The sequence below is a fragment of the Scomber japonicus genome, chromosome 20 (genome assembly GCF_027409825.1).
Source record: "Scomber japonicus isolate fScoJap1 chromosome 20, fScoJap1.pri, whole genome shotgun sequence".
Taxonomy (NCBI): Eukaryota; Metazoa; Chordata; class Actinopteri; order Scombriformes; family Scombridae; genus Scomber; species Scomber japonicus.
In genome coordinates this window covers 21,448,208-21,475,994 of record NC_070597.1, presented here as the reverse complement: position 1 = coordinate 21,475,994, position 27,787 = coordinate 21,448,208, and the positions used below count along the sequence as shown (strand labels likewise).

General features: G+C 37.3%; 1 protein-coding gene across 1 annotated transcript in view; it reads right to left on the bottom strand.

Moving 5' to 3' along the window:
• Window positions 1-3,153: 3,153 nt before the first annotated feature.
• LOC128381733 (ras-related protein Rab-26) overlaps window positions 3,154-27,787 on the bottom strand; it is an 89,119-nt gene continuing 64,485 nt past the window's right edge. The window contains exons 6-9 of the mRNA XM_053341772.1: window positions 10,699-10,764; window positions 9,476-9,532; window positions 8,638-8,714; window positions 3,154-4,494 (exon numbers count right to left, since the gene is read on the bottom strand). Of these exons, the coding sequence (XP_053197747.1) occupies window positions 4,392-4,494; window positions 8,638-8,714; window positions 9,476-9,532; window positions 10,699-10,764 (303 nt within the window). The 3' untranslated portion in view covers window positions 3,154-4,391. The remainder of the gene's footprint in view (window positions 4,495-8,637; window positions 8,715-9,475; window positions 9,533-10,698; window positions 10,765-27,787) is intronic.

Genomic DNA, 27,787 nt, shown 5'->3' with positions numbered 1-27,787 from the left:
CTAACTGTGAGAACTAAAATATAGTGACTAAAATATGTCTCACAAATGTCTAATGTGTACAATGCATCACTCAGGCTGTTTAAATAAATGCATTCCTGTATATTTAGATTACTTACCTCTAATATCACCAATGGCAAACAATTCTTGCATGTGCTGGCGGTCGAATTTTCCAAGTTCATCCGGTGGGTGTGGCGCATGCGCAATAGCTGTCCCTATCGGAGTCATTGAGTTGAAGGACCTCATTCTCATTGCATTGAAATGAATGAATCTAATTCATCTGAATTTTCTTTGATTCATGTTAAACGAACAAGAACAAATCATTTAATGGAGACAAACATGATTAATTCATGTAATGTGAACATATTTCTAGTTTGTTAATCAAACACATGCCCTGAGTGATTTTTTTGAGTGCTTTCTTAAATTTACAAGGAGATAATAAAGAGTACACCTCAAAAATATATTTATACAGCTTTCTGAGTCTGGACTTTTACTTTTCAGTATTTATAGTAATGATTAGATAACCTAGTAAAAACCTCATCTGCATGTTTAAATATTACCACAATCTATAGAGGCTACCTTAACATACCTGCACTTATGACAAAGGACAATAGTGTATAGAATGGTCAAAGATGTCATCATGGTAATGTTAGGTAATTACAATGAAGAGATTTTACAGGCAATAAAAAATGATGGTTAACTTAATACAAAAACATGTTGAATTTAATCTAAGACAAATATCCAACCAAATAAAGCCAACTCAACTTTTATGAACCTTTCAAGTGAGTTAACATTACTTCCTCCATAGACATTGACAGACACATTACCTAGTAGCAAATCCATCCTTGATTTGTGGATTACCCATTAATCCATTGCGTTTACTATGGGCAATGCAGGTACACATTTACAACGGCAGGTGGCATAATTGTTCCATTTAGTGGGATTTAACATGTACCTTTCTAAATATGTTATAAAAACATAAGTATGATTGCATTTACATAGTGTAAATACTTATACACATCCTGTTATAAACAAGAGTAGAATGATGAGTAAAAAAGTGTTTATTGCAAGGTTGAGTTCTGATGGAGGCTGATAGGACGGAAAGGAGAACAGAGCTGCAGGAAGAAAGGAGGAGTGGGCAGGATGAAGTGAAAAACACTGACTGAAGATTAGGCGAAGGGGATCCTGAGGCGCAAGGAAAAAGCATGTTTGTAAATGGCAAAAAACAAGGAGAAGAGAATTCTCTAAAGTAAGAGTAGCAGAGCCTGAAGTGTAGAGGTGAGACAACAATCTGGCAAAGAGTGTTTGGAGAGCCAAGATAGATATCTGAAATGAGTTCACTTTAAATAAGAAAATAATGGAGATGGAGAAGCCAATAAGAGAGCCCCAGATGCACATGTGCATTTTGACACTGATATTATCCTAGTTTGAATGTGCTGTAGGCCTAGGAGATGGTTTTGCACATTATTGATGATGTACTACATTTCAAGCCTTTAAAAAAACACAGTTTCTGCACAGATTCTCAGTAAACCATTCTTTAAAAAGTAGCTGGTTCTGGGCATAAAGAAGCACAGAGGACTCAATAATGTAGGATATTGTAGGATTTTGTCTGATAAACATTTTAGTTTGTGAATAAATATTTAAACTCTAAATTCTCTGTGGTATTGTGCTTAACAGTTCAAATTCAATTCAATTAAATGATAAGACTGATACTTACACACACACACACACACACACACACACACACACACACACACACACCCTTACACAGGCTTCTGCTTCTCTGTTGTTGCTGTAATATCCCCATTGTACAAACAACAATGCCTGATTCACTTCAGCTACAACTCCTTGTTACGTGTATAAAAAATACACATTTGAGTGGCTGCAACTCAGAGACCTGAACTATTTCAGTGTAGAATTATAGTTTAATATGAAAGTTTAAATCAGTGGTCAGCAACCCTGCTCCTGGAGAGCTATCACACTCGTTATCAAGCAGCTGAGGCTGGTCAAGGCCTTGATAATGACTTAGTTATTAGAATCAGATGTGTTAGAGTGGGGAGAGACTTAAAGAAATGCAGAAACTATCAGGTCAGAGGTTGCATTAAGACAGATGTGTTGATTTTACAAATGTGTTCATACAACTGGAGACAGTGTTTGTTTAAATGTCAGTGGAACAGGCAGCGCTGAACCAGATGTGTCAGTGTCACTATATTATAAACATACAGTCAGGTTAGTAGTAGCAACCAGCTGCCAGATGATGGAGCTGTCGATTTACTTGTGAACTCTTCCACTGATGCACAGGTAAGGACGACTCAGCCACACTTGGATTGATTCTTTAATGTGAACACTGGAGATTGATACAATACAAATCATTTCAGTTCAGATACAGTATACAGATTACAAGTTAACAATAAATTAAGGATATCTGATATATTCTAAAAATGTCTTATCTACTATACTGTACTGTAAAATCTGTATATCAAGTGTAACCATTTAATGTAAGCAAATTAAACTATAAAAACTGTATTTATAGTGTTTTATGATAACATTTGTAGTATATCAACATTAGCAGGCAGTAGTATGAAAGTATGTTCTCTTACTGATTCAAAAATCTAACAGACTCTCATGGTGGCAGTTTTTTGAAAAAGCCTCCTTCACATATGAATCCTGCAATTTTTGTTGTATTTCTATTGAGACCTCCACACAATAACCGCATCTATCAACCCACTACCAACTTCCAATTACATTCCCTGTACCCTCCCTGTGGGGATGGAGCCACAGCGCAGCATTAGTTCAGCAAAGATCTAGAAACAATGGCTGCATCTCTGTGGAACAGCAGGAAAAGGTTCAGCAAATGACAAAAAAAAAGGTTCAGCAAAACCTCCCTCCAGGTTTAACACATTCTCAGCACGTTTTTGCTGTTCAGTCTTCAGAATTTTGTGTTCTTGATTAGAGTTGTGCATGAGTGGCACCTTGCATAACTGCTGTGCTCATATTTGCTTTGCACGCTGGTTTATTTTGTGTTGTTTTAACATTTTTATGCATTGAAATAATGCCTGGAGAGGGGAAGAAAAAAAATCAATGGTTTGGTATAGCATTTTTAAACATTTACACCATATTCTGTATGGTTGTGATACTAAAAAGTTAGAGAATAACAAGTAACCTCTCTCAAAACAGCTGTATTACACTTGAAAAAAGTGAACTCACTAGCTTTATCTGGAGCTTCCAGCTGTATCTCACAGTCTTAATCAGTGGATCAGTGGAATTTCATTTGTTAAATAGTTGATCAATAGATTTTAAAGCTGATGGAGTTGATTCTGATGTGATGGAGAGAAAGCTAGTTAGTGGACCTGGAATTGAGATATTTTTGTCAGGGTGAAGAATGAACATTTACACTTAATAGTCAACTTTTTTATGTTATGGGTTAAGATTAGATTTGTTGCTCAAAAAAAAGATGACCACATTTCTTGTTGGGAGGAAGAACAACACCTTCTTCCTGTTTTGCCACAAAGTATGACAGCTAATTTCTCCTCAATTCTGAGAAATGCTGAGTAGAGGTGAATTTAATCAATGTTTAATAATTACCAAAGGAGATTATGTTAATGTTAAAGTTCTTCCCATAGCAGCTTTAAACTGATATTGAACAATCTGTGTATAAAAGGCCAAAGGGCTCAAATCAAATTTCACAGACACATCAGTATGATGATCACAAATAGAGTATTAAAACAGTTATCATATGATTTCCTGTACATAAACAGCACACAGTGCCATTTAACAGCTTTACATTAGGTGCAGTAGTGTATCAGTACAAATGTGTTCAGAAGATCTAATAATTTCTATTACGGTAATGTAAGATTATTTCTAATATTCAACATATCTACTTTTTTGTGTCTATATACTTCTCTTTCAACAAGACAGGCTTTTACAAACTACAAAGCTTTCAGAGCATAAATTAAAATCACATTTAAAATACTGTATGTACATCACACTTCTGGAAAACTGCACAGAACAGATTAAACAGGAAGCAAAGTAGACTTACAAAACAAGATAAAATAGCTGTGTGTGTGTGTGTGTGTGTGTGTGTCGGTGTGTCTGTGTGTGTGTGTGTGTGTGTGTGTGTGTGTGTGTGTGTGTGTGTGTGTGTGTGTGTGTGCGTGCGTGTGTGTGTGTGTGTGCATGCATGTAAATAAAAGTTATATTACATTCACAGTTGCAGAGGAAAGGTGGGTTGGGAGAGAGAGCATACTGGCCGTATCACCACTGATAGAAATATAACTTTTAAGAGTATTCCCAGGCACCCAGACTCCAACTTATTACATACTCTAATAGAAGGTACCTATTCTCTCTCTCTCTCACGCACACACACACACACATACACACAAATAGGATGTGGTCTATGAGCGGCAGCAGCCAGCAGTCCTCATTTCTTTGTCAACGTACTGCTGCAGCTGAAACTTTGGCTCATCGGGTTCCTTCATGGTCCTGTGCTTCAGTTCTCTGATAAACAGAAAGAGAGAGAGAGAGAGAGAGAGAGAGAGAGAGAGAGAGAGAGAGAGAGAGAGAGACACACACAGACAGTATGAACATGAGGCACTGCTAAGTCTGCTAATAAAGAGAGATTGTTATAAGTTCACAGACTTATTATATGAATTATGTAAAAATAGATTTTTTTTGTTAGTTTTAGCCCATTAAGTCTAGAAAAATTGCATTAACTCAATATTAGATACAGTTTTCCATTCATTTAAATACACTTTAAATTAAAGACCATGAACATTTTATCAAGATAAATAATTCATGATTTTTTATGTAAGTGATGATTTAAAACAATTCACCTCCCACAAAATGCTTTCTTATGATTTTTGTTGTTTATTTTCCAGTATTTTCCATTCTCCATCTCATTTACTTAACACTGAAATAAAAATATATTGTCTGTCATATTTATATATGTATTATGTACTTTCTTCCTCTACCTGTATCTCCTACATATTGTTTACTGAGGTTATAGGGTTGGTGATGAGGGTTTGATAAGATGTATATGAAATGTCACCAGTGTGGGAATTGGGTTTAAAAATGAAAGGTTGGAAAACACAATATATATGTTGATATGTGGTAATAACATATTATATTCCTGCACCTTTACAGTGTGTATGTTTATGGTACAAGGTACAAGATGTACAATTTGATCACAAAAAAAGACAACACAAGATCATTCATTTCAGTCAATTCAAGTGAGCATGTGTCTGGCCCCCAGAAGCCAATGTTTCCTCCAAATCATTTGGACCTACATATTTCAATGAATCACAAACTTTTTAGAAAGTTGCTCCACTAACAGTATGAACTATGATATCCTGTGATCTTGGTCTCAAAGAGGTTTTAATCTAGTTTAAAAACCTTGTTTATTGTTTGATGTCAAGCTCATTTGTTGTAAAGTTGTGTTTTATCAAAGTGCACACAGAAAACCGAGGGTAAAATAGTACTATTCCATCATAGAAGTATTATAAGGCTGCTAAAATTATTATTTTCATTATTAATTGGTCTGACAAGTATTGTCTTTATTTATTGACTGTTTGTTCAGGGTATACAATAGTGGAAAGATGCTGATTCATTATTCCCTGAGGCTCAAGTTAACATATTCAGAGAACTTGTTTTGTCAAAAACTAAAAGATGTTGAGTTTACTATGATGGAAAGGTGGGAAATTAGCAAATATTCACATTTGAGGAGATGCTACTAGAGATGTTTTCATAAAACATTTCTTCAATGATTAATCAATTGACAAAAGTTGCTAATTCATTTTCTGTTAATTGATTAACTGCATAATCATCTTATCATTGTAGCTGTAGAGTGCTACTATGCATAGTGGGGGTCAATAGGGGCCCAGAAACAAACTCTTGCCCCAGGGCCCTGTAGTTTTCAAAGTTGATGCATGGTGCAGGGGTAAGTAAGGATGATTTTCAACAACAAGTGGCTGCTTCTTGATAGAAGACAGAAGATAGAACTGTGAATTTGTAACTAAAAAGCTGTTAATCATGTTGCTGTCCTCACCATCAGTTGCAAGTAATGTAATTAATAACTTTTAATTACTTTCCTGTCGGTTTTTTTACATGACTTATGTGATATTTAACCAAAACAATTTGCACTTTGAACAGCTGCAAATTGTGTGGTCGCGAATATTGAATACTGCTATACCCCTTGGTGTCACCATTGACGTGTGATTGATGAGTCATTAATCCCTTAAACCTCACTCCCTGAGATCACAAAGATAGCGAAGGGATCTTTGAAGCAAAGATAAGAAAGTGAAGAGCGACAGATGAGACAAACGCAGAGAAAGTGATGAAAAGCACTGAAACAAACAGACAGACGAGAGAAAACAATGATGTGAAACTAAAAAGGTGTTAACATGAGCTATGGGACAACAACCAGAGCAGATTTGGTTTTATATTCTGTTTTGTGCTGTGTGCAGTGTGCCAGACTGTCATGCTATTCTTGGCAACACCTCAGCATGCCAGCCTGTTACCATAACAAGGCTATAAATGTAGAACAGCTCTCACACAAAGGGCCCGACTCTACACATTTGAGTCAAACACACAGTTAAAATAGTATCCTCATTATTAAAAAAAGAAGACCAACGAGGGTATTAGATGTGTTGTTGTCAACAGAAACTTTTGCCTCAGATACATATATCTTAACAGATGAATATGTATGTATGCCCCTGTGTGTTTGAATAGATGGCATTTTATATTATTATACCATGGCTGTAGGGAACACATGCAAATGTGGCAAAAATAACTCTTAAACCCTAATTACCCTGCTCTCCCCTATCATTACCACATTGCTTTGTTTTTTTTTAAAGAGAAGAGCATCAGCTATCTTGTTGTCAGGTTTTAAACCTTCATTCCTGTGTTAGCTGTTGCAAAATACCTCATTCAGCACCTGTCTGGTATTAATTTAGCATTGCAGATTTCTTGAAAAAAAATCCCAAAAATATAACGAGAAAATTATTTTTTCTGTTTGTCTCAGGATTAGAGCCACATTGCAGCTGCAGTTCAGTTGATCAGATCTGTGTAGCACAGCCTACAAGTATCGTGTTGTGTATTCATGAAGTTTATCTGCTTTAGCATTGACAGCTCAGTTGGATATTCTCTGCAAGATGTGCGTTGAAAACCAGAAGAGATTTTATTTTCCTTTCATGTAGTTGATTTTCTCCCACTGAGCGGACTACTGTGCAGTGACTAAACTGTTTAAAAGGTAGTCAGACTCATCCCGTCTCATCCTCACTGTTAGCGTTCCTCAGGCTGTGAGTTGCATTAGTCTCATTCAAGAGAGAGAGAGAGCAGTTTGAGAAGAGTGCAAAACATTTATCTTTATCTGCTTAACCACCTAATTAATTTCATATTACTTACAATTTTCATTCTGCATCTTTTACAAGTTTTCATTCTGTCACTTTTAAAGCAAGACTGTAACTACAGCCAAGGAGAAGCCAAAAATAGCAATTACAGGATAACTTCATTAGATAAAATGAGTGGAATGGGACTGCAAGCTGGAAAATAATGCATCTCTGTGTCTTGGTGAGGTACAGATTTACTTCTTGTAATTAAACCACTGACATGTTTATCCGTGGAGTGTGAAATGTATAACAGTAGCACAAGAAGAGAAAAGAGAAAAAGTTAAGTCAGTTACACAGCAATATATTTAAAGTAGCTGCTAATTAAAATTAGCCACCATGTGATACCAGTACAGCTGTAGCAGCAAACTAGGACTTTTTGCTTTAAGCATGGAAAATGTACACTAAGTACTTTAGTTGAGCTTCTAAGCATTCAGATAAAGTTGACTTGTAAATGTTCCTTATGGCATGAGCAAAGCGTTTGTCTGACATTGGGCGTCTGGTGCGTAAGTAACATGGAAAACAGTGATAAGGTCAAAGTTTATTATATGATGTAAGAAGATGGTGTTATGTTTACTCACAGGTTGCATCATTGGTTGCATTTTAAAATCCTGAGTCATAGGTAGAGCTGGGTATCGTTTACTGCCCTTTACTAATTGAGTACTTCAATCGATACCTATTACACATGTTGTGCACTTGCATTTATCTCGTAACAGGGTTACAACAGGGGAGTACTGATACCCAGCCCTAGGACTTTACTTGTGTAAGAAATGTATAACTTTGGTCTTTTGATTTAGACCTAAACCGTGTTGCAGATGTTACAGTAATAATATCACACAACGGACCATGTATGATTTCCTTTGTAACTTTAACTTTGCCCCTAATATTTGCATAGGACAAACCAAACACTGGGCTGTTCCTGTTTTTCATGAGTTTCGTGGCCACCATAGGTTCCCCTACACACTTTGAAGTGAAGGGAAGTATTCAGTTTGTTGCAATCTTCAGCCTCACCACTAGATGCCAGAAAATCCTACACACTGCACATTTAAGATAATGCTTGGTGCCTAGAGTAAATATTATTCATGAAACACAAGAACCATTGAATCAATGAGAGCCAAATGGTTGATTATGATGCTCCATTTGATAGGGCAACACTAAACGCTCAAAAATTCATTGTGAGGTAAAGTAACATTTGAGTAAGAGAACAGGGGGACCCTTGCTGTGCTCTTCACACTGCATTGTTTGTTGTGTGACTCACCTGGCCACAGCAGTGAAGGCCAGCTCCACATTCAGTCCAGATTTAGCACTCGTCTCCATGAAGGGCACTCCAAACTCCTGCAAAGTAAAAAACAGAGAAACATCTGTTGGGTTCTAGGTAGGTATAGGTGTGTGTGTGTGTGTGTGTGTGTGAGCTTGGCACTCTTTCATATCTTCCCTAATGAGGACAAAATGCCTCTGATGTTGATGGTTAGCTTAGTGTAAGAACTTTAAGGTTCACAGCTCGGGTTTAAGGTAGGTCTCGTTTGAGTTAAGTTTATAACAGTGATAAGTGAAGTTTATAGAGACCCAGAATGTAATCATACCTAGAGACGGATGAGAGGGTTGCAGATCAATAACAATAATCTCACAATTATTTTGATGGGTGCTGAAATTTCGGGCTTTCAAAACTAATTCTCTCCCCACTCTGTCGTAACTTATGAGAAAGAGAGAGAACACAGTATGTAGTCGATGAGAGATCCTCCCAGGTATAGTAGTCTCATTATGTGTGTGTACATGTCAATATTCCCACTGTGCGTGTCTCAGCCTTGACAGCTGCAGCGCCTCTGCCTCGCTACTCTCTACACTTGTGTTCGCATTCAGTGTTACACGCCTCTCAGAGTTTATCGGAGGGAAACGGCCTGGAAAATTAAGTTAGCAAAAACCCATCAGTTATTCCAAACAATAACAACATTATGTGCCTCCATGAATACATAATTACACACAGTAATTAAGACACGAAGGCTACATGAGGAGAGTTTTAGGGTCCATGTGGTTGTGTGTCTTTTACCCTTGTTATATATGTCAGACTCCATGTGTGTGTGTTATAATAAGCCCACCTTTGCCAGTTTCTCTCCTTCCTCTCGCTTCACCGCCCTCTCGTGTGAAGAGTCAGCCTAGTACACATGAGACACACAATAAGAAGTTACACACTGTCACACCAGTCCACACCATTTCTCTTGTTCATGTATGACATATCAGTACATGTGTATGGCTATCAAATCTATCTTTTACAAAATACATCTTACTACCCTACCAGATGTTTTTACCAGCTGCTTTCACATTATTGGCAGTTGTGGAACATTTTTATGACAACCTCTCTTGAAAAAAAGAATGACATATTTCCCAAGATTTTGTCATAAAATTGAAGATAATAAACTTGCAAAAATAGAATTTTTTGCTGCTTGTGGTCAAAGGAACTCCACAAAAAGCTAAAAATACAACATTTCCTTACAAAGTTGCTATAGCTAATGTATTAGCTCATATTTACACATTCAACAGACACAGCAAAACATTAGCATTAATTTAAAGCTATGTTTCAGCAACATTCAATCATCTGTTAGCTCTGTTTTGTTCTCCACCGAAAAAGAGCAAATATAAAATCTTCAGCTTTTTTAGCCTGCTAACATTAGACTTCCTTCAACAGCTAATCGCTAACTTTGTCTGCCTGTTGTTGGGTGCTTTACACATTCAGCCACAATGGAGCAAAATGATTATTACTGTAGTTTGAAGTTATATTTCTGGACACCTGATAATTGTAAGTCCAGTATTCACTTTTACTTCTGTTTTGGTCTCCGCCCTCTCCTAAAGTATCCTAAAATATCTGTCTCTTTATCTACCACTATGTACACCAGCTAGTTGCTATACCTTATAGGACTTTGTGACGTGCCAAGTTTAATTTGTTAGCACAGAATTGATATTAAATTACATTAAATTTACATTAAGTTCTAACAACCTGTAATTGTTTTTGTCTAAGAATATAAGTTGGTGTCTTTACAGTACTAAAACATAACACCTAGTCACTTTATGCTTTTCTAACATAAAATGTCAAATATTGATTTGTTAAGTAAATAGTACTTTATCTAAGCTTTTAATCACCCTCAAGAGATTATGTGACATTTGAAAATCCATTCTGCAAATCCTATAAAGTACATTTCTTCTTCTGCTTCCAGACATTCATAAATCTCTACATTCCTGCTCCCACCCTACCTCCCTCCATCACTCCCTCCCTCTATGAGCCCATCTGTCCATCCATCTCCCAGTGTTGGCAACAAGGTCTCACCTTGTTGCCCAGCAGCATGACGACCACATCCTGCTGGGCGTACTCATGGATCTCTGCCAACCACGCCTGGAAACGGAAAGAGGCCACAGAATGGTGGAGAAATCCAAAACAGGAAAGGAAAAGAAGGAGAAGGATAGAGTACAGAAAGGAGAGGCGTGATGGAGGGGAAGAAATGGAGATAAAGATGTGTGACAGAGGAGATGGATGGATACACAGAGGAAGAGAGAGGGGATAAAGACAAAATATTAATTTATTAGTCACTGGCTGCAGTTCATCTTGCCATCCTCTCCTCCCTCCAGGTCTTCCCCTGTTCACCCTTCTTCTCTCCTCCCACCTCTCTGTCCATCCATCTTCTTCCAATTACAGGCCAGTGGTCTCTTGGATCTCTGTTATCTGGCTTGGTTAAAAAGCATTTAGTGTCTCTGGGGAACTTTGATTCTATCTGGTCTATACACACAAACACAGAGGTCCATACACACTCTCAATAAATATAAATCTTATCATTAGTTCACTAGGATATATGGAGTGCACGTGCTAACAGGAGCTCCAGTGTGTTTCCATACAATCTGAGACATAAAAAGTGAACAGGGATGTAACTGATCAGCTAGAAAACACAAAATATGATGGGTGCTGAAAAAAGAGAAATGGTTGCAGTTGCCTCCAGATGTGATTAGTCCTGGGCTAGTCATCCTTTACCGTCAGTATATATTTATTATTTTCATCCACCAACAAAAGCAAATAAATGTACTTTGCAATATTCCAGCATCTGACTACAGGTAATGCAATCATAATGGGTTCTGAGTGCATGTGGGAACAACAGTGGATTTGACATTTCTGGGAGGATGTGATGGACAGATATTATGCAGACGACATTTGAAACTCCAGCACAATGAGACTGGCCTGCTTGTCAAGGCAATTATTGGTACCATTATTTATTTAAAGCCTGATCGATACATCAGACAGGCTGTTTTTATCGGCCACTTTTACCTGATAAGAAATGCCAGTTTCTTGTTAATTTAGAAACAGTTTAATTAACATAGCAACTGTGTCAAGACTGGTTCTAAGGACATGAAACGTGATCTATCTAGTGGGATATGTTTGAGTGGGTTCGGGAGGTGGAGTGGTATGAACTAGATGTAGCTGGGCTAACCTCTATGCATAGCACCTGACCTATGACCAAATTTAGAAGGTGTTATGTGTTGTCTGTCTTGTGAATACACCCAACTGGCATTCTACTGTAGTGTAACGCTAAATCGCAGCTGTACAGGCCACTGGTGGGCAGCACAAGCAAGATTATTTTTTCCAAAGAAGAATATAACCCCAAACATGATTTGATAGATTGCTGAGTTTGGAAAAATGTAGCTATAGTAGAGGCAGGAATGTAAATCACCCAACATTAAGTTTTGAGTGGTAGGCGCCATCTAGTGGCTGAAGTAATTATGACCTGGAACAGTGTCACAGTTCAGATGATCATAACATAAACGTTTTAGAGGAGAGGTGATGGAGGCATTAACCCAACAATGAACTTTGCCACAAGAGACGGCTGTTCGTTTCCCATTTCTAACAGCGAGTATCTCATTTCAAAGTCTGAATTAGACAGTTTAAAACGAAACTACGATCATCCCCTTACCTTTATACTTTGGTTATTACTATAGCTATGATGGCAAAAACCACCTAACTTTACTTTTAACACACACCACATGTTTCTCTAACATATGATCATTTCAACCCAAACCATGATCTTTCCCTGGAGGTTTTTGTGCCTAACCCTAACCAGACCTTTACCACAGCATTGTAATTTCATAAAAAACTGTTTTTTAACATTTAAAATGTTTTGGGACATATGATGTTGTCCTGCCACTTGCTGCTGATAGGAATTAGAAGATTAGAAAACGCTTCTGTGTTGTTATATCAAGTGATAAACTTGTTGATTTTGACACCAATAATTCCTAAATGGATCCTCCCAGACTCAAATTATAGATGTTAAAACCACTGAAAAGTCATTTAAAATAAAAATATGCATCAATACTTCTCCACGGTAATGGAGACTAATAAAAGGCATTAAAATTAGCATCTCCTTAAACAAACAAACAAACAAACAGGAAAGAGGAAAATCAACCTTGGTTCCTACCAGTGATAGAATTTACTCATTTATTTATTTATTTAGCTCCAAACCTCCGCAAAATACCACATACACAGCAGCTTAACAGTGTCTCGGCTTCTTGTGATGGTGACCGTGTGTTAATAGTAAAATGGGATTATTAATGCAGGCTATAATGATTTACATTACAGCCGAGTGGCTGCCCCACTTTCATGTTCCTAATTAGCCCAGATGATTATGGAAATTATTTCAGTTATGGTAATTACTGTCCCTTAACTTTCCCAGAGGAGAAACTGTACGTGTGTGTGCTTATGTGTGTGTGATTAAATCTAAATCCAATATTACTTTCAACCAGCATGCAGTACATTAAAAATCCTGAAAAGTTGTAATTTTTGGGAAGGTAAAATGAATTTTAAAATAGTGGAGATATTAAATAATGAGTCACGGAGGATCACAGGATTTGTATTAACTTTTCAGCCAGCGTAATTTTTTGTTCACAGGATATCGTGAAGGACAGTTAGCTATGCTGAGATTCCCCCATTAAGCTTGTATGAGAGTGAGAGGAAGATGGGGTAAGGTGTAATGAAATGGAGAGCTTATGCAACAATGAAGTCATCGTTTAAAAGAGGTTCAAGGTTGTGTCAAAACACCTCCACCGGCTGAAAAGGGAAGAACTGGAAGGCTGAGCTTTTGTAACTCAAGAGGTGAATGGAACATTTCATCAGCACTTGAGAAGTATGTAGGACGCTATAGAAAAGACATCCTTCACAAAATATATACAAATAAAATATATTCATTTGTTCATATTACACCATGCAGTTTTTCCTTAAAATGATACATATGACCTTCCTTATACAAGTTACACAACTGCTGTATGTGCTTCATGGACCTTAGATTTCGTGTGGGAATATGAAGCTCAATTTGATACCATTCATGATATTAAGACTGTTCTTTATGAGGTGTTATGTCAGATTACAAAGGCTTGTCAGCTCAATTCTGGTAAAGGATACGTGGGCTGGTGATGCAAATGGAGACTAGGTATGTGAGTGTGATGAAAACTAATGAAAATCACAGGAATGGACTGACTGTACAAAATTACTGGAGGATTCAGGGATTTATGGTTGTCCAAATAATGAGTGCTAATGTAGATTAAAGTGATGTGCAGAAGAACAGTTAAAAAGGTAGATTTTTTTTGGCAAACCCTTAATAATTGAGGAGCTAATTATCAAATGTTTTACAATTTAAAAACAATCTTAATTTTTAAATGTTGTTACATATAGGACTCTAAATTACTCTAACTGAACATGAAAAGACCACAGATGTAATTCTTTAGGCGTAATTTTGATAAATACTGGCCCTGATATCCAAAAGAACCCTGATTTCACAAGTTCATGTCGGGAGCTGTGATATACAGCTCCCGACATGTGCTTTGGTGTGGTGATCATGTTCTATCTTTCTTAAAGAAGCCTGTAAAACTGTTGAGGAACATTTGTTCCTTTTAGTTTCCGATGTAGAATTAAGCAACAGTTGTAAAATCTTACACTTTTTAGGAAATGCTCCAAAGACTACCAATGTGTAACTAGCTGTCATACTCAGATCTCTGAAGCCTTCCTCAAAATATCGGAGGGGCTTCTTTAATCATTTTGATAGCAAACCTGAAGGGATCACGCTTCAGATCTCTATATTTTCCACTGAGTTTTACACTGTACGTCTCTAGCTGGTTTCTGCATTTAGCCATTGTGGGAGAATCTCTGTCAATTTAGAGAAAAAATACATCCAATAACCAACTCTTAAACCATTATTCCCACATGATTTATGAACATTGTTTTTCTTTGGACCCAATATTCTTTCCATTATGAAGCATTCGCCACATTCCCCTTCTTTCTTTAGATTTATACATTTTATTTCAGGCCTATTTCAAATGTTTAACTTTTGTTCAAGACTGTGAAAATAAAGTAAATCAATTTGTCTTTTACAGAGAACTTCTAATAGAGCAAACTGAATTGATAGTTCTCAGCATAGGTTTTAACAGTGAAAGGAAATATAACCTCCAAATATAACATAAGTGGAGACAGCCTGCTGTTAACATTTCAAGCATCAATAAGCACATATTGACCCCTTCTGACTGGTGGGGAGAAGAGGCAAATATATGTATTTGCTATCGAATAAAACGGCGAGAAAAAGGTCAGATCTCTCTCTCTCACACACACACACAAACAAACATACAGTACACACACATTTCCTCTCCCTCGCCCATTCCCGCCTCACTCTACAGTATCTCATTGCCTGTGTGTATCATCAGACGAATTCTGCTCAGATCAGTGGTAATCCTTCCCATCGTCCACAGGTTTACAGTATTCTATGCTCTCTCTCTGAGGGTTTATATCACTTCATTACACATAGATTAATGTACCAACCCTAACCTAGCAGCCCTGACTCTCCACAACATATCAACCTGCCAATTACTCACACAGCCTTGAAAGATCTCAGCGGCCTGTGGGTGGATTACAAGGAAGTGAGAGAAGGAATGCAGCTTCTGAGCTGAAAGTGATCAAACTTCAAAGGACTCACTGAGCGTGAGAGTTCATACAGTCGGGCTCGGAGCATAGGAGGAGTGCACGTGTATGTGTAGGTCTGCATGTGATAGATTATGACATGTCAGATTTATAGCCTTGGTAAAAGCTTTCGGATTGATACTTTGGCTTTGTGTTCATCCACATTTTGTACCAGGGACTATTGTCGAATCACGTGATCAGTTTGCACAGATGTTTATTTGAGCTGTCAGAAGAGATATCAGAAGAGAAACAACTGCAGCACCAGACATAAATAACAGTTCAATCAAACCAATTATAGACAGTGTTTGCTGTCACAGTCACCCCAATAATGTCACAACCTAATTTGCATAGTCAGCACAGCTTCTTGAACTGTGTGAGTCTCTTTTAAAATAGATATGTGAGTAGTGCAAATCAACAGCAACAAATTTATCTCAATATGCAGTCTCAATGTAGTCAGAAATATGACATTGCCCCCACTGGTTAGAGTAAGCAGCTAGATTTATCCCTACACTGACCAAATAACATACATTAAAAACCACACAGCTGCCCTTTAAAAATATGACCAATAACCATGTTGTCAATGATGTGATGATGTCATCTTTTTGACAACATACATTTTTCTTTGTGGAAAAATGGGACAATTCAGATCATTGTTGGAACAGTCAGTATTTGGCAGAGTTGGAGTCCTTAAAGTCTTAATTTGTAATTGTTCTTACGTTTTTGAAGACAACATTTCTGTACTGTACTTGAGCATCTTCTAAATAGAATAATTTGCTAAATGCTAATGTCAGAATGTTAATATGTTCACACTCACAGAGCAGATGTTTAGAAGGTATAACACAATCTTCTTATGATGCCTAAGTTCAATGTGTTAGCATGCTTTCATTTTCTGAAAAGTACTAAATACAAAGAACAGCAGAGTCTAAAGGGAACTTCATTATTTCTTCAGGTATTATGTCATAAAGTAGGGATGTCCCGATCCGATATTGATATCGGAAATCAGTCCGATATCAGCGAAAAAAGTGAATATCGGATTTTATCGGACTGAATCTAAAAACTCCGATATAAACGCTCCGATATAAGCTGTCCATTTACCGCTCCAGCACTTCTATAATAATAGGTGACTCTGGTTTGATCACACTCCAACACAGTAGGTAGCGGTTATGCCCCTTAATTAACGTTGGTGCCGGCCGCGGAAGAAGAGCGTCTCTGATCCAGCATGCACAGCCCACGTGATCACAACAACGACAACGTGTGTGCCTGCAGCAAGGTGTAGTGATGTCGGCTGTGTGGAAGTATTTTACTGTAAACTCGGACAAAGACGTTGCAGCTAAATGCAACATTTGTCAGGCGCAAGTGTCCCGTGGAGGGAGGGTTAGGGTTAGGGTAAGGTAGCACAGCGTCAATTATCATTGAGGAGCACAGGAGCAGGCTGACAGCACAGCATGCTGAAATGCTTATCTTCTTTAAAAAAAATCTCCACATTATGCTCGGACTGCAGAAAGTGGAGGAGGAGGAGGAGTAGTAAGGGTAGTCAGCACTGACTGCTTATTATTTGTTTTATGCTCTTGTTATTAGAGTGATATGTTTATTGTGTTTACACTCTATTCTTCAGTGAAGACTAAGAGTAATTACTACATTGTTTTGGGCACAGTCAGTCAGTGAAACTGGAGCTGTGTGAACTCTTAACTTAGAGCAGTTGGACAGTGGACAATATTGTGTTGTTGTTGTTGTTTTTGTCCCTGCCCACAGTTGTTTCCAACATATGCTGACAGTAAAAAAAATAACTGGAGTGAACTTGAATTGTTTGCACTTTAAAATGTAATTTATTCTATTCAATTGTATAATGATGTTGGTAACCAGTGGTTATTTTGCACTTTAAATATAACATTTTGTTTTTATTGGATTTGTTGAGGTAATACTCTTTTATTTATGTTGAAGGTTAAAATTTATGTAACCAATTGGTTAATAATAAATGGGTCAGTTTTTCCTATACCTACTGTTGCTGACTATTGTTTTCTGTTATATCACTACAACATCAGTAACAGTAACAGTAACATCACTTTATCAAGCCTTTTCTAACATTCCACACAACAAAATAAGGAATAAATATATGTATGATTCGTGCCTATATCGTATCGTATTGATATCGGTATCGGCCAATACTCAAGGCTACAATATCGGTATCGTATCGGAAGTGAAAAAGTCATATCGGGACATCCCTATCATAAAGTAAGGTACTTAACAAATTGAACTTAAGACCCAATGATGACATAATGATGATGAAATGTCTGAAATCTGATTACCAAAAGGTATTACAATTAATCCTGACTGGGATATGAATATCTGTACATCATTATTCATACATCATGTCAATCCATTCTATACTTGTAGGGATATTTGACACAGAACCACAAATGTCAAGCTCATGGTAACATTATAGTAAAAAAATAATAATTTTGTCAGTTGTTTGTGCTAATCCAACCTATCATTGAATAGGGGAAAACTTTGACCTGCTGTTGGTACTAAAGGAAAAGTCAGAGGACCACCAAAAGTCATTAGGATTCATCCTCTGGGTAGCATGAATGTCTGTACCACACATCATGGAAATCCATTTGATAGTTGTTGAGATATTTCAGTCTGCCCTAATGAAGAGGAGATACTGACTTTGCTAGTTCTAGAGCCGGTACTAGCATGGCTTTACCCTTGCAGCTGCAGCTCAGTTTGTGAGGCAAAAACAATTAACTATGACATGCTTGAAAACAAATGCCTTTAATTAGCCACATTGTTTGATAGTGAATGGGGAGAAATCCATTCAAGGCACCAGAGGAGGCAGTACATATAAGAAGCAACAGTATTGCTCCCAATAAAGCATATAACATTTTGAGAATTTTTTGACAGCCACAAAAGACAAGTTTATTCAGACCTCATTATGAACAGTTTTACTGGCTCTTTGGTAGAAAACAGGGGTATTAGGGGAGTTCTTTGTAATCAGGGTGAACTGATTTGATACAAATGAGAAACAATATTTGTTCACATAAAATAAGGTGTAGACAACTACTAAAAGTAGTAAGAGAAAAGCAACTTAAAGGCCTGCTAGAATGCTTGTAATATAAAGGAAACGGCTTTTGATCAGCTGTTTATCGACCTTGTGCATGTATGTGTGGGGAAATAGGGGACTCTGTGGGTTTCAGGGCGTTATTTTGAGGAAGCTGTGGTCAGAGTCAGGGTGGTTCACAAGGGCGGAGGGAACACTGAGAAATATTAAGACAGAGATAAAAGGCAGAGATTAGTCCAGACCGCATGAGGACAGAGATCAACACAGTGCTGCAGGTAAACAGTGTTTCACATTTTACATTCACATTTTGTACCAAAAATGTAAAAGACTGTAAATTACAACCATAAAAAATGTTTGTATTCAAGTTTCTGGTATAATTTCTGAGGATTTCAAATTGTTAAGTATTAAGTTAAGAACCATTTAATATTATTTGCTAAATGTACATCGTAACATTTGCATCAGCGACCTAATCAGCTCAAACCAGTTACTTAAATTGTATGTCTTGCAGTATAGTTAGTGGCATAACAAAAGAGTATACCATTCAATATTTACTCAAGTCTTTAACATGTTAGTTAGTTAATGTAAGTGTCATCATTTTCTTTTTAAATGTCAAAATTTTCTTTCTTTCTAAACTGATGGGTCTAAGTTGATCAACAACTTCCTTTTAGAAATTCTCACAGCTGATGGGTGTTGTTACAGAAACTAGTATCATTTGTAGTTGACATTGGTTGTGAAACTTTAAGAGAAGTTGGTGGATGGGCGTTTCTTGTTCCTCTTTTCATAATGTAAATGCCCCCTTTTTCTTTTCACAGGGTTATTTACCATCACAAGACCTGAAAAACATTCAAGTCTGATCCTCGAATTAAGATGTATAATTTTACAATCGCTACTATGAGTACAGCCTATGCATCCCAATCCAGTGCGTTACATAGGCTGGCTAAGAAACAGAACAAAGATTGCAATAGGAGACAAGGTCCAGGACAAGCCACAACGCCCTCCCAGGAGCTCAGACAACGCTCTCTGTCAATAACCTCCGCCTCAAGCCTGACTCCACGTTCTCATCAGCGGCGTTGGTCAGCAGATTTTGGCCGGAATGGGACCTCCCCTGTCATTGTCGTGAAGAAGAGTGTGAAGGAACCACAGCCTCCTCAGCGTGGAGCATCCCTCCTCAGACTCCACACCACATCCCAACCTTCACTCAAACGCTACTCCTGCCCGCTCATTGGGAACTCTCGCTCTCCGAGTCAATCACCCTCTGCTTCAACCAACACCTCCACCACCTCCTCCACCTCTTCCTGCTCCTCTCCTTCACCCGTCAAGACATCTGACGTAATTGGCAGTGATCCCCTAGGCTGGAAGTTGCATCCCAAGAGCACCTTCACCAATCCTCAGGCTCACACTAGAAGGCTGTCTCTGCAGATCTCTCTTCCCCTTTTACCTGACCTCAAATCTAGTCCTACGCCTAACTCGAGTCCTGTCTCTCAACCTGACCCCACCCCTAAAACCAAACCCCCCCTGAAACCAAAACCATTCCGTCGACACCACTCCGAATCCTCTGCCTTCCTCAGATCCCTGGCAAACACTGTGCCCGTGGTGACGTTGGAGGAGCTCGGCAACGTGAACCTCCACCACGTCGCCAATTTGGACAAGTCTGACGATGTCTTCAGTGAAGAGAATGATGAGGAGAACGTGACCACTCGTAGAAAACCACCACCTGTCCCAGAAAAAACAGCCATGGCAAGACAAATAGCACAACTGATTGCTCATTCACGCCAACGCCGATGGCCTGTTACTGCCAGAATTAACCGGGAAGAACACATTTATGCAGAGATACCACAAAAACCCGAAGACCATCGCAGCCTACATGCTACAAACACGGGTAAGTACTCATGTAAAGTGGTTCAACTACTAATAATCACCTTTACAGGAGTTACTGAACTTTCATTAAACCTTCCACTGTCCAATCATAGCTTAACAAGACATATTAACTGGACATGGCATGCCTGTCCATCTTTGTTTAAATGTTTAATTGGTGTGCATGGGGCTAGAGCAAAAATCATAGTTGAAAGAGTTTGGATGGTTTCTTGTTTTTAGCCTTTTCAAAACCAAAAAACACAGGAGCAAAAATATAAGCAATAGATTCAACTGTGTGTTTGTGTGCTCTAACTTAATCTGCAATTGTCAGCATGTATGGCTAACTAGCTAACTAACTACAGTAGCAACTAATCTAGAATCACTTCCACTATCAAATTGCATATTATTAATTACTTTAGTTTGTTTATAACTAATATATGAAGTTTTAGCCTTTGTCTTGATAGCACATTCTTGGAGGTTAACAGGGTTTTTAGGCTATCTATCTCATATGCCTATCTCATAAGTTATCCTCATCATAGCCTTTTTTCTTATAACGTTAATAAAAATATACAGTATGAAAATATTAATATACGTAAGCTAAGCAGCCAATGAATGAATTTGATGTAATGGTACATTATGCTTGAGATATGAAGCTTTAGCCTTGGTCTTTTAGCATAATTCCATGTATTTAGCCATTAAATGCATATGTAAGACACCTTTCTAAAGGGTACTAATGTATATATGAGTCAGTTGGAAACATAAAAAAGTCAGCTGGAGGCATCGTTTTCAATATAATCTAACCTGGGATGAGAATGGAAAGCTCAACCGGCGTAGCAGCAATAACTAATGGAGGTGGTGCTTAGTTAACTGTCAGGATGTTATATTGTCACACAAGGCTACAAAACTAAGAAATGATTCCACACTAAATAACAATTTAATAAGAGAACTAAAGCAGTGCAGTATATTCATATGATAAAAATGAATCTATTTTATGTGAAGATTTACAGTCCTAAATTGGAGACGCTTTAGTGCCTTTCACTTTGATTAGCTTTTGATTTATTTCCCAAGTGATGCACTGATAGAAGAAGTGGAGCTTTGCATGGTCAATAGTAACAATGTTTACTGTGTTTCAACAGGGTTGCATCGGGATACCAGGGAGAGGACCACTCAACGCTTCCTGACTGAGAACTCAAAGAGAAAAGAGCCTGAGACTCCTTCCAACTCCAAGACCATTAATTACAGAGGGGACTGAGCATTGGCAGATTATAGTACATGTACTGCATGTCTCTGAAGATGGGATGCTATTTTTCCTAATTTTCCTCACTCAAGGGATTTTCCAGTTCCCCCAACAAAACAAATCCAGAATTGTTTTTATTTTTATATTTTTAAGCTCTTTCTTAGACAGTTTTGTTGTCTCTGCTGTAAATATCAAGCTTCCTTTTCTTATGTGCGGAAATGTGACTTTGTGGTTGTGTTGGTTACATGCAAGTGTACTGTCAGTGGGTGTGGTAGGATTATGTGACAAGAGATGTTTCAGTCCTGCTGGTTCCGAATAGGGCTCATAATTCTTTAAATTGCTTCAAGTTAATGTTGATTATTTGTATGTGTAGTTTATGAAAATTGCCGGTTGTGCTTTGTTGACAGCAATTTACTTATGATAATAGCTGTGGTGAAATGAAAAATACTAAAAATAGATAGAGAATAGTTGTTTAACTGTAAATATATCGATGGAAACTGATGCAGTTGTTCATTATCTGAATAGCAAGAATCTAAGAAGTACATGCAGCATGTGAATGTGACCTTGCTGTTTCATTTGAAATGCATTACTGTGGCTAATGGTAACATATCAGTGGTATTTGTCATGTAATTTTACTAGTTGATTAATCAAGTCATATTTTGTTCTATGGATAAATAGACTGTGAGACTTTATAATCCTTTGAGCCATGTCATTATTGGAATAACAACGTTTAAATACATTTCTTTCCAAAATTCATGCTGTTGTGTTTGTTTATACAGTATCAGCATTTCCCATGGTCTGATGTCACTGACACTGCACTTCCAGATGAGTTTCTGGTGCTACGCTTCAGTTCAGACTTGGCAGGCTTTTACTGTACACAACACTTGGGTAAACTTTGGTGCGTTGGCCTGACAGACGCACAAACACACTCACAATGAGCAGCAGCAGAAACTGACTGGCTTGTGGCTCCAATGTGAGCGTAGTAGTATATGGACTTTACACAGGTGCAGAGTGGTGAGAATCTTGTCTCTTATCTGGAGACAGTCGAATAAACAGACATATAGCTTCATGACAACAGAAAGCTGAAAGTTTACAGGCCGTCTAATCACAAAGGAACAGCTGTCTACTGGGAAATCACTGAGAAAATAGCATGCATTCACATTATCAACCTTTTGCCACCACTGCCACTTGGATGTATACTGTGGTTTTGCATAGAATTGAGCTCTAATAGAAACTGAACTGACTTTATTTTACAGGTGTAGTAATTTCCTATTAATGCCCTAGTAAAAAACTTCTGGGCATTTTTTAGAGGGCTTATAGGCAGGACAATGCAATTAAGTATTAATTATATGAGGAAATATTTAAGGAAAATGTGAACACTCTTGAAGTTGTAAGCTTCCAATCACTCTTAATCAACTGCTAGCATCATTTAGAAGGTTCTTTGTTAAATTCACAAATAATAAATCAGACACTACTGAATTAAAGTCATAACTCTAATGTAATTATGTCCTAAGTGGTCACATCATAGTCCTCATTTTCTCTATAATTACTACCAAAATTATATTGTCCTTCGTAAGGAGAATGGCAGGTCAAACAACTTGAAATGTTGAAAGCTGAATTGCTAAGTAAGTGACTGTTTTTGGCCATTGAGTCCTTGATATATGACAGATTTTCTTCATGTATTGTGACACATCAAAGAATTTGATTCCACCCTTTTAAGCCTTTTGAAAAATTAAATCAGAGTCTTTGCTGAAATTAAAGCCCTTTTGATAAAGAATGCCAGAAAGACAGAAAAAACACAGATCTATTATTTTGGTCAGTCCCAAGGTATTCAAGATTCCTTTCTTGTTACATCGCATTACACAAGTATAGGAGAGTAACATAATTGGATTCTGGGTCATTGACACTGCAGCAACAATAGCAATAAAATAACAATAGGAATAGCAGTAAAACTGTACTAAAAATACAATACAACAAAAATATAAATAATGTAGTGTGTGAAATACTGTGTGTACTAAATACATTACTAGAAAAGCAGTGTTAAAAAAATACAGTGCATTAAAAATATAAAACATATAAATAATGTATAGTTTGTAGGGCCATCATGGTTTCAATTATACATTTGAATCTATAGAAAGTATAGTATAGAAGTTCTTTTCCCTGTATTTTTTTTTAAAGTCAAATCTAATTGTGGATTTAAAGAATCGTGACACCCCTAGTGAATACTAAAAATAGCACTAGAGAAGCAGTACTAAAAAAACAACAACAATATAATGAAGAATATATCGTGTGTGAAAGCTGCGTATTTGTATGTACACACACTAGACTTAGGACCAAGTTGATTGGGGATGGCTTGTGCAATTGGGGTCAAAAGCCATGTTCCCATTTAGTACAATGCTGATTTTAATGGTCAGTGGTTAAGGTTAGGGTTAGACAAGTAATGGTAATGGTTATGGTTACGGTTAAGTTAGGTTAAGTCTCCAGGAAATGAATGTAAGTCTACTGTATCTAAATACCCCAAAAGTGACTTCAGTAAGCTTGCTGGATATTTCACAGTGATATTTTGTAATACTAAGTGAAAGGTAATAAGATGCACATAGAGAAGTTTAGATGGAGTCAGTTTAGTGAATCTGGGTTTGGTCCGCAGAGATGAGCAGAGAGCTGCTGGGTGTCGAACACATCGGAGAGAGATCTGCAGTGTAGTCTGGAAGCAACGCTGCAGGCAGGTGAACGGTGGGACTGCAGATCGTCATGCATACACATTAACCCACGCAGAGACGCCACATACACACACAAACACACACACACACACACACACACACACACACACACACACATTATATCACACCCTGTGAATGCAAATCGGAAGCAGCTGCATTTCAAATCTCCTCCTCAATTCATACTTTTCCATTTTCTGGGATACAAATAATGTGAGAAAAGTTGTGTCGATTTCAACTTAATCATAATTCTAAATGGAAACCTTGATAAATAATAAATAATAAACTTGATAAAGGCAAACTACATTAATAATAGAAGTTCAATTCTAACTATTGTAAAACTTATAAACTCAGGGACACACATACTTGCTGCATTGTATAGTGTCACACCATTCAGGTACTGCAGAAGTAAAATAGCTGGAATATGCCATGGGAGCAAATGTGACAGAATTGCTGCTTTTATGAAGCACTTGTAGCAAGTATTACTGCACTTGGAAATTGATATTAAGCACATGTACAACTACCACCTCCCTTAATTAATGATTTATGTATTAATTAGGAGGAAAATTAAATCAAATTAATCTGTCTTGTATCTGAGAGTCATAAATTGTGAATACAGGGACCAATATCTCTGTTTTAAAGGACTACTCAAGTACAATGACATAAGCGATAAATCAAGATATTTATCAGCCAAGGGATGGACATGAATGGGAAACACTATATATATAGCATACAGATGTACAAGTAGAATGAATGCATGCATGAATGAATGGGTAAATTCAATTTACAAGTTATGGCTGACACAATGAATGAATTAAAGAGGCAATATTAACAAAGATTAGCCAATAAAAAGGTATCTATTTGGTATCTCTTGCATCAACTCTCCAACAGAATCGTGACAGATGGTTTTCCTACTGTTTCGTGATGATGACAAACTAATGATGAGCCAAACTCTGCAGAGAGTGTAAGCGTGGTGATGCAGACTCTGTGATCTTCAAGGGGGGTGACAACCAGCTGAGAATCTCTGCAGATTCAGTGAAAGAGCTGGTTCACCGCTTCTTAGGAGGGTGAATCCAGTCTGAGGCCACGTAGTAGATACACAGCAGGGAGGTGTGTCCCAGTCTAATCAAAAGAGTCCTTGGAAAAGTCTTTAAAAAGTTTAACTGTGCAATAAAAAATAAGAGATTATAAAAATAATAGATTTTTGGAATGGCAACCAGCTTGTGGCTTAGGCATCAGCAGTCTTATGCTTCTTAGTTGAGTCTCGGTCTGTGGCTTTCAGCTCTCAGAAGGAAAATGAGAAAAAGGACAATACCAGAAATGTAACATGGGCCATAACAGCTGGCAGCACCAAGAGAAAAAAACACAGAAGAGGTTGCAAGAGCCATCAGCAAAAGTTATAAACTTTTATAGTCTTGGATGCGAGTTCCGAAAGAAAAACGATCCTTGGCATTCTTCTGAGGGATCACATTAATTACTAATTAATTGCTTTGTTAGGAGAGAAAAACTGACCTTCAAATAAAAATGAGATAATTAATTTCCTATTGAATGTCTGAAAATGACACGCTTGCATAGTGAATGCTCACTCATTTCTGTCGTCAATACATTGTGAGATCCCACCAGTAAACACTCCAAAATAACAATAAGAGGAATAAATTAATAAACCTCCATTTTCTAATCTGTAATCAAACCTATTAAGAGATCAATCAAACCATAGCTAAATAATACACTGGTTAATATCAACTAAGTTTCAACTTCCATAATATCATCATATCATTTCCATAATGTCAAACTAATTAAATTGTTCTGAAACATAACAAAGTCTGACACTGGTTAGACAAGTCCAGAGCTGTAATTTCCTAACTATTTTGGACACATTTAAGAAATTTATGGGCGAGGGAAATTTGGACACACCTTCCCATTCCCATCAATGAGAAAGTGTGTCCAAACTTTTGACTGGTACTGTCTGTTCTGTTAGACTCAAACATCATAATGTTGCAGAGAGAGTTCAAATCCTCTTCATATAGCTGAGTTTAAAATAAGACCATTATACTGAATATCTTGACAGTGTGACGCACATCAACCCTCAAAAACATACATCTTAATGTGGGCAGTGGGTGGTTGTATATATATATAACACAATAGGCACAGATGTTCTGATGCACGTCATATGTCACCTGTATCTGCTCCCTTCCAGATTTCACAGCTCACAATAGCAATGGCTTAAGAGGATCATGGGTATTAATATTTCAGACCGAAAGACATACCAGACTGACTTGTCATGTAATCCAATAGGTTACCTGTGTCTGTGCCAACATTGACCTCATTAAGTAGATTAGCTGTTGGTGGGATGTGGCTCATTCACTCCAGAGTGACTTCTTAGTTACTTAGAAAACTGCAACGTTATGAACCATTATGAACACTATAGAGATAATGTGGACAAGCCCAAAAACAACAATGGTGTATCAACATTTCTAATGGTAGTACACATCACTACAACTACATCTACATCTATTACTACATCTACTACTACAACTACATGTACTACGACAACTACATCTACTACTACAACTACATGTACTACTACAACTACATGTACTACTACATCTACAACTACAACTATAACTACATCTACTACTACAACTACATCTACTACTATAACTACATCTACTTCTACACCTATTACTACATCTACTTCTACTACTACAACTACATGTACTTCTACTACTATAACTACATCTACTACTACAACTACATCTACTACTACATCTACAACTAATACATCTACTACTACATCTACAACTACAACTACATGCACTACTATAACTACATCTACAACTACATCTACAACTACTACTATAACTACATCTACTTCTACACCTACTACTACATCTACTTCTACTACTATAACTACATCTACAACTACAACTACATGCACTACTATAACTACATCTACTACTATAACTACATCTACTTCTACACCTACTACTACATCTACTTCTACTACTACAACTACATGTACTTCTACTACTATAACTACATCTACTACTATAACTACATCTACTTCTACACCTACTACTACATCTACTTCTACTACTATAACTACATCTACAGCTATATCTACATCTACTATTACTGCTACTAGAACTACATCTACTTCTACACCTACATCTACATCTACAACTGCTAATATAACTACATCTACTTCAAATACTACATCTACAACTACGACAATTAGAACTAAATCTACTACAGCTACATCTCCTACAATTACATCTACATCTACTACTACCACTACATGTACAGCTACATCTACTACTACAACTACATCTGCCTACCTTACCACCATGGGGTAGGATCTGCCTCTGTCGCCACCTTTAAACCACACCTGTTCAAACTAGCATGTTCAGTCTCATATTGATGATGAAATATCTTTTGATTTCCATTTTTTTTTAGCTAAAAAAAAATGGAGCTAAACCATATCACGTTTTTGCATTATTATCATTACAATAAGAATTTAAGGCCTATGGAAGAATAACCAAAATCAGTCAAAGGAACACTCAGTCA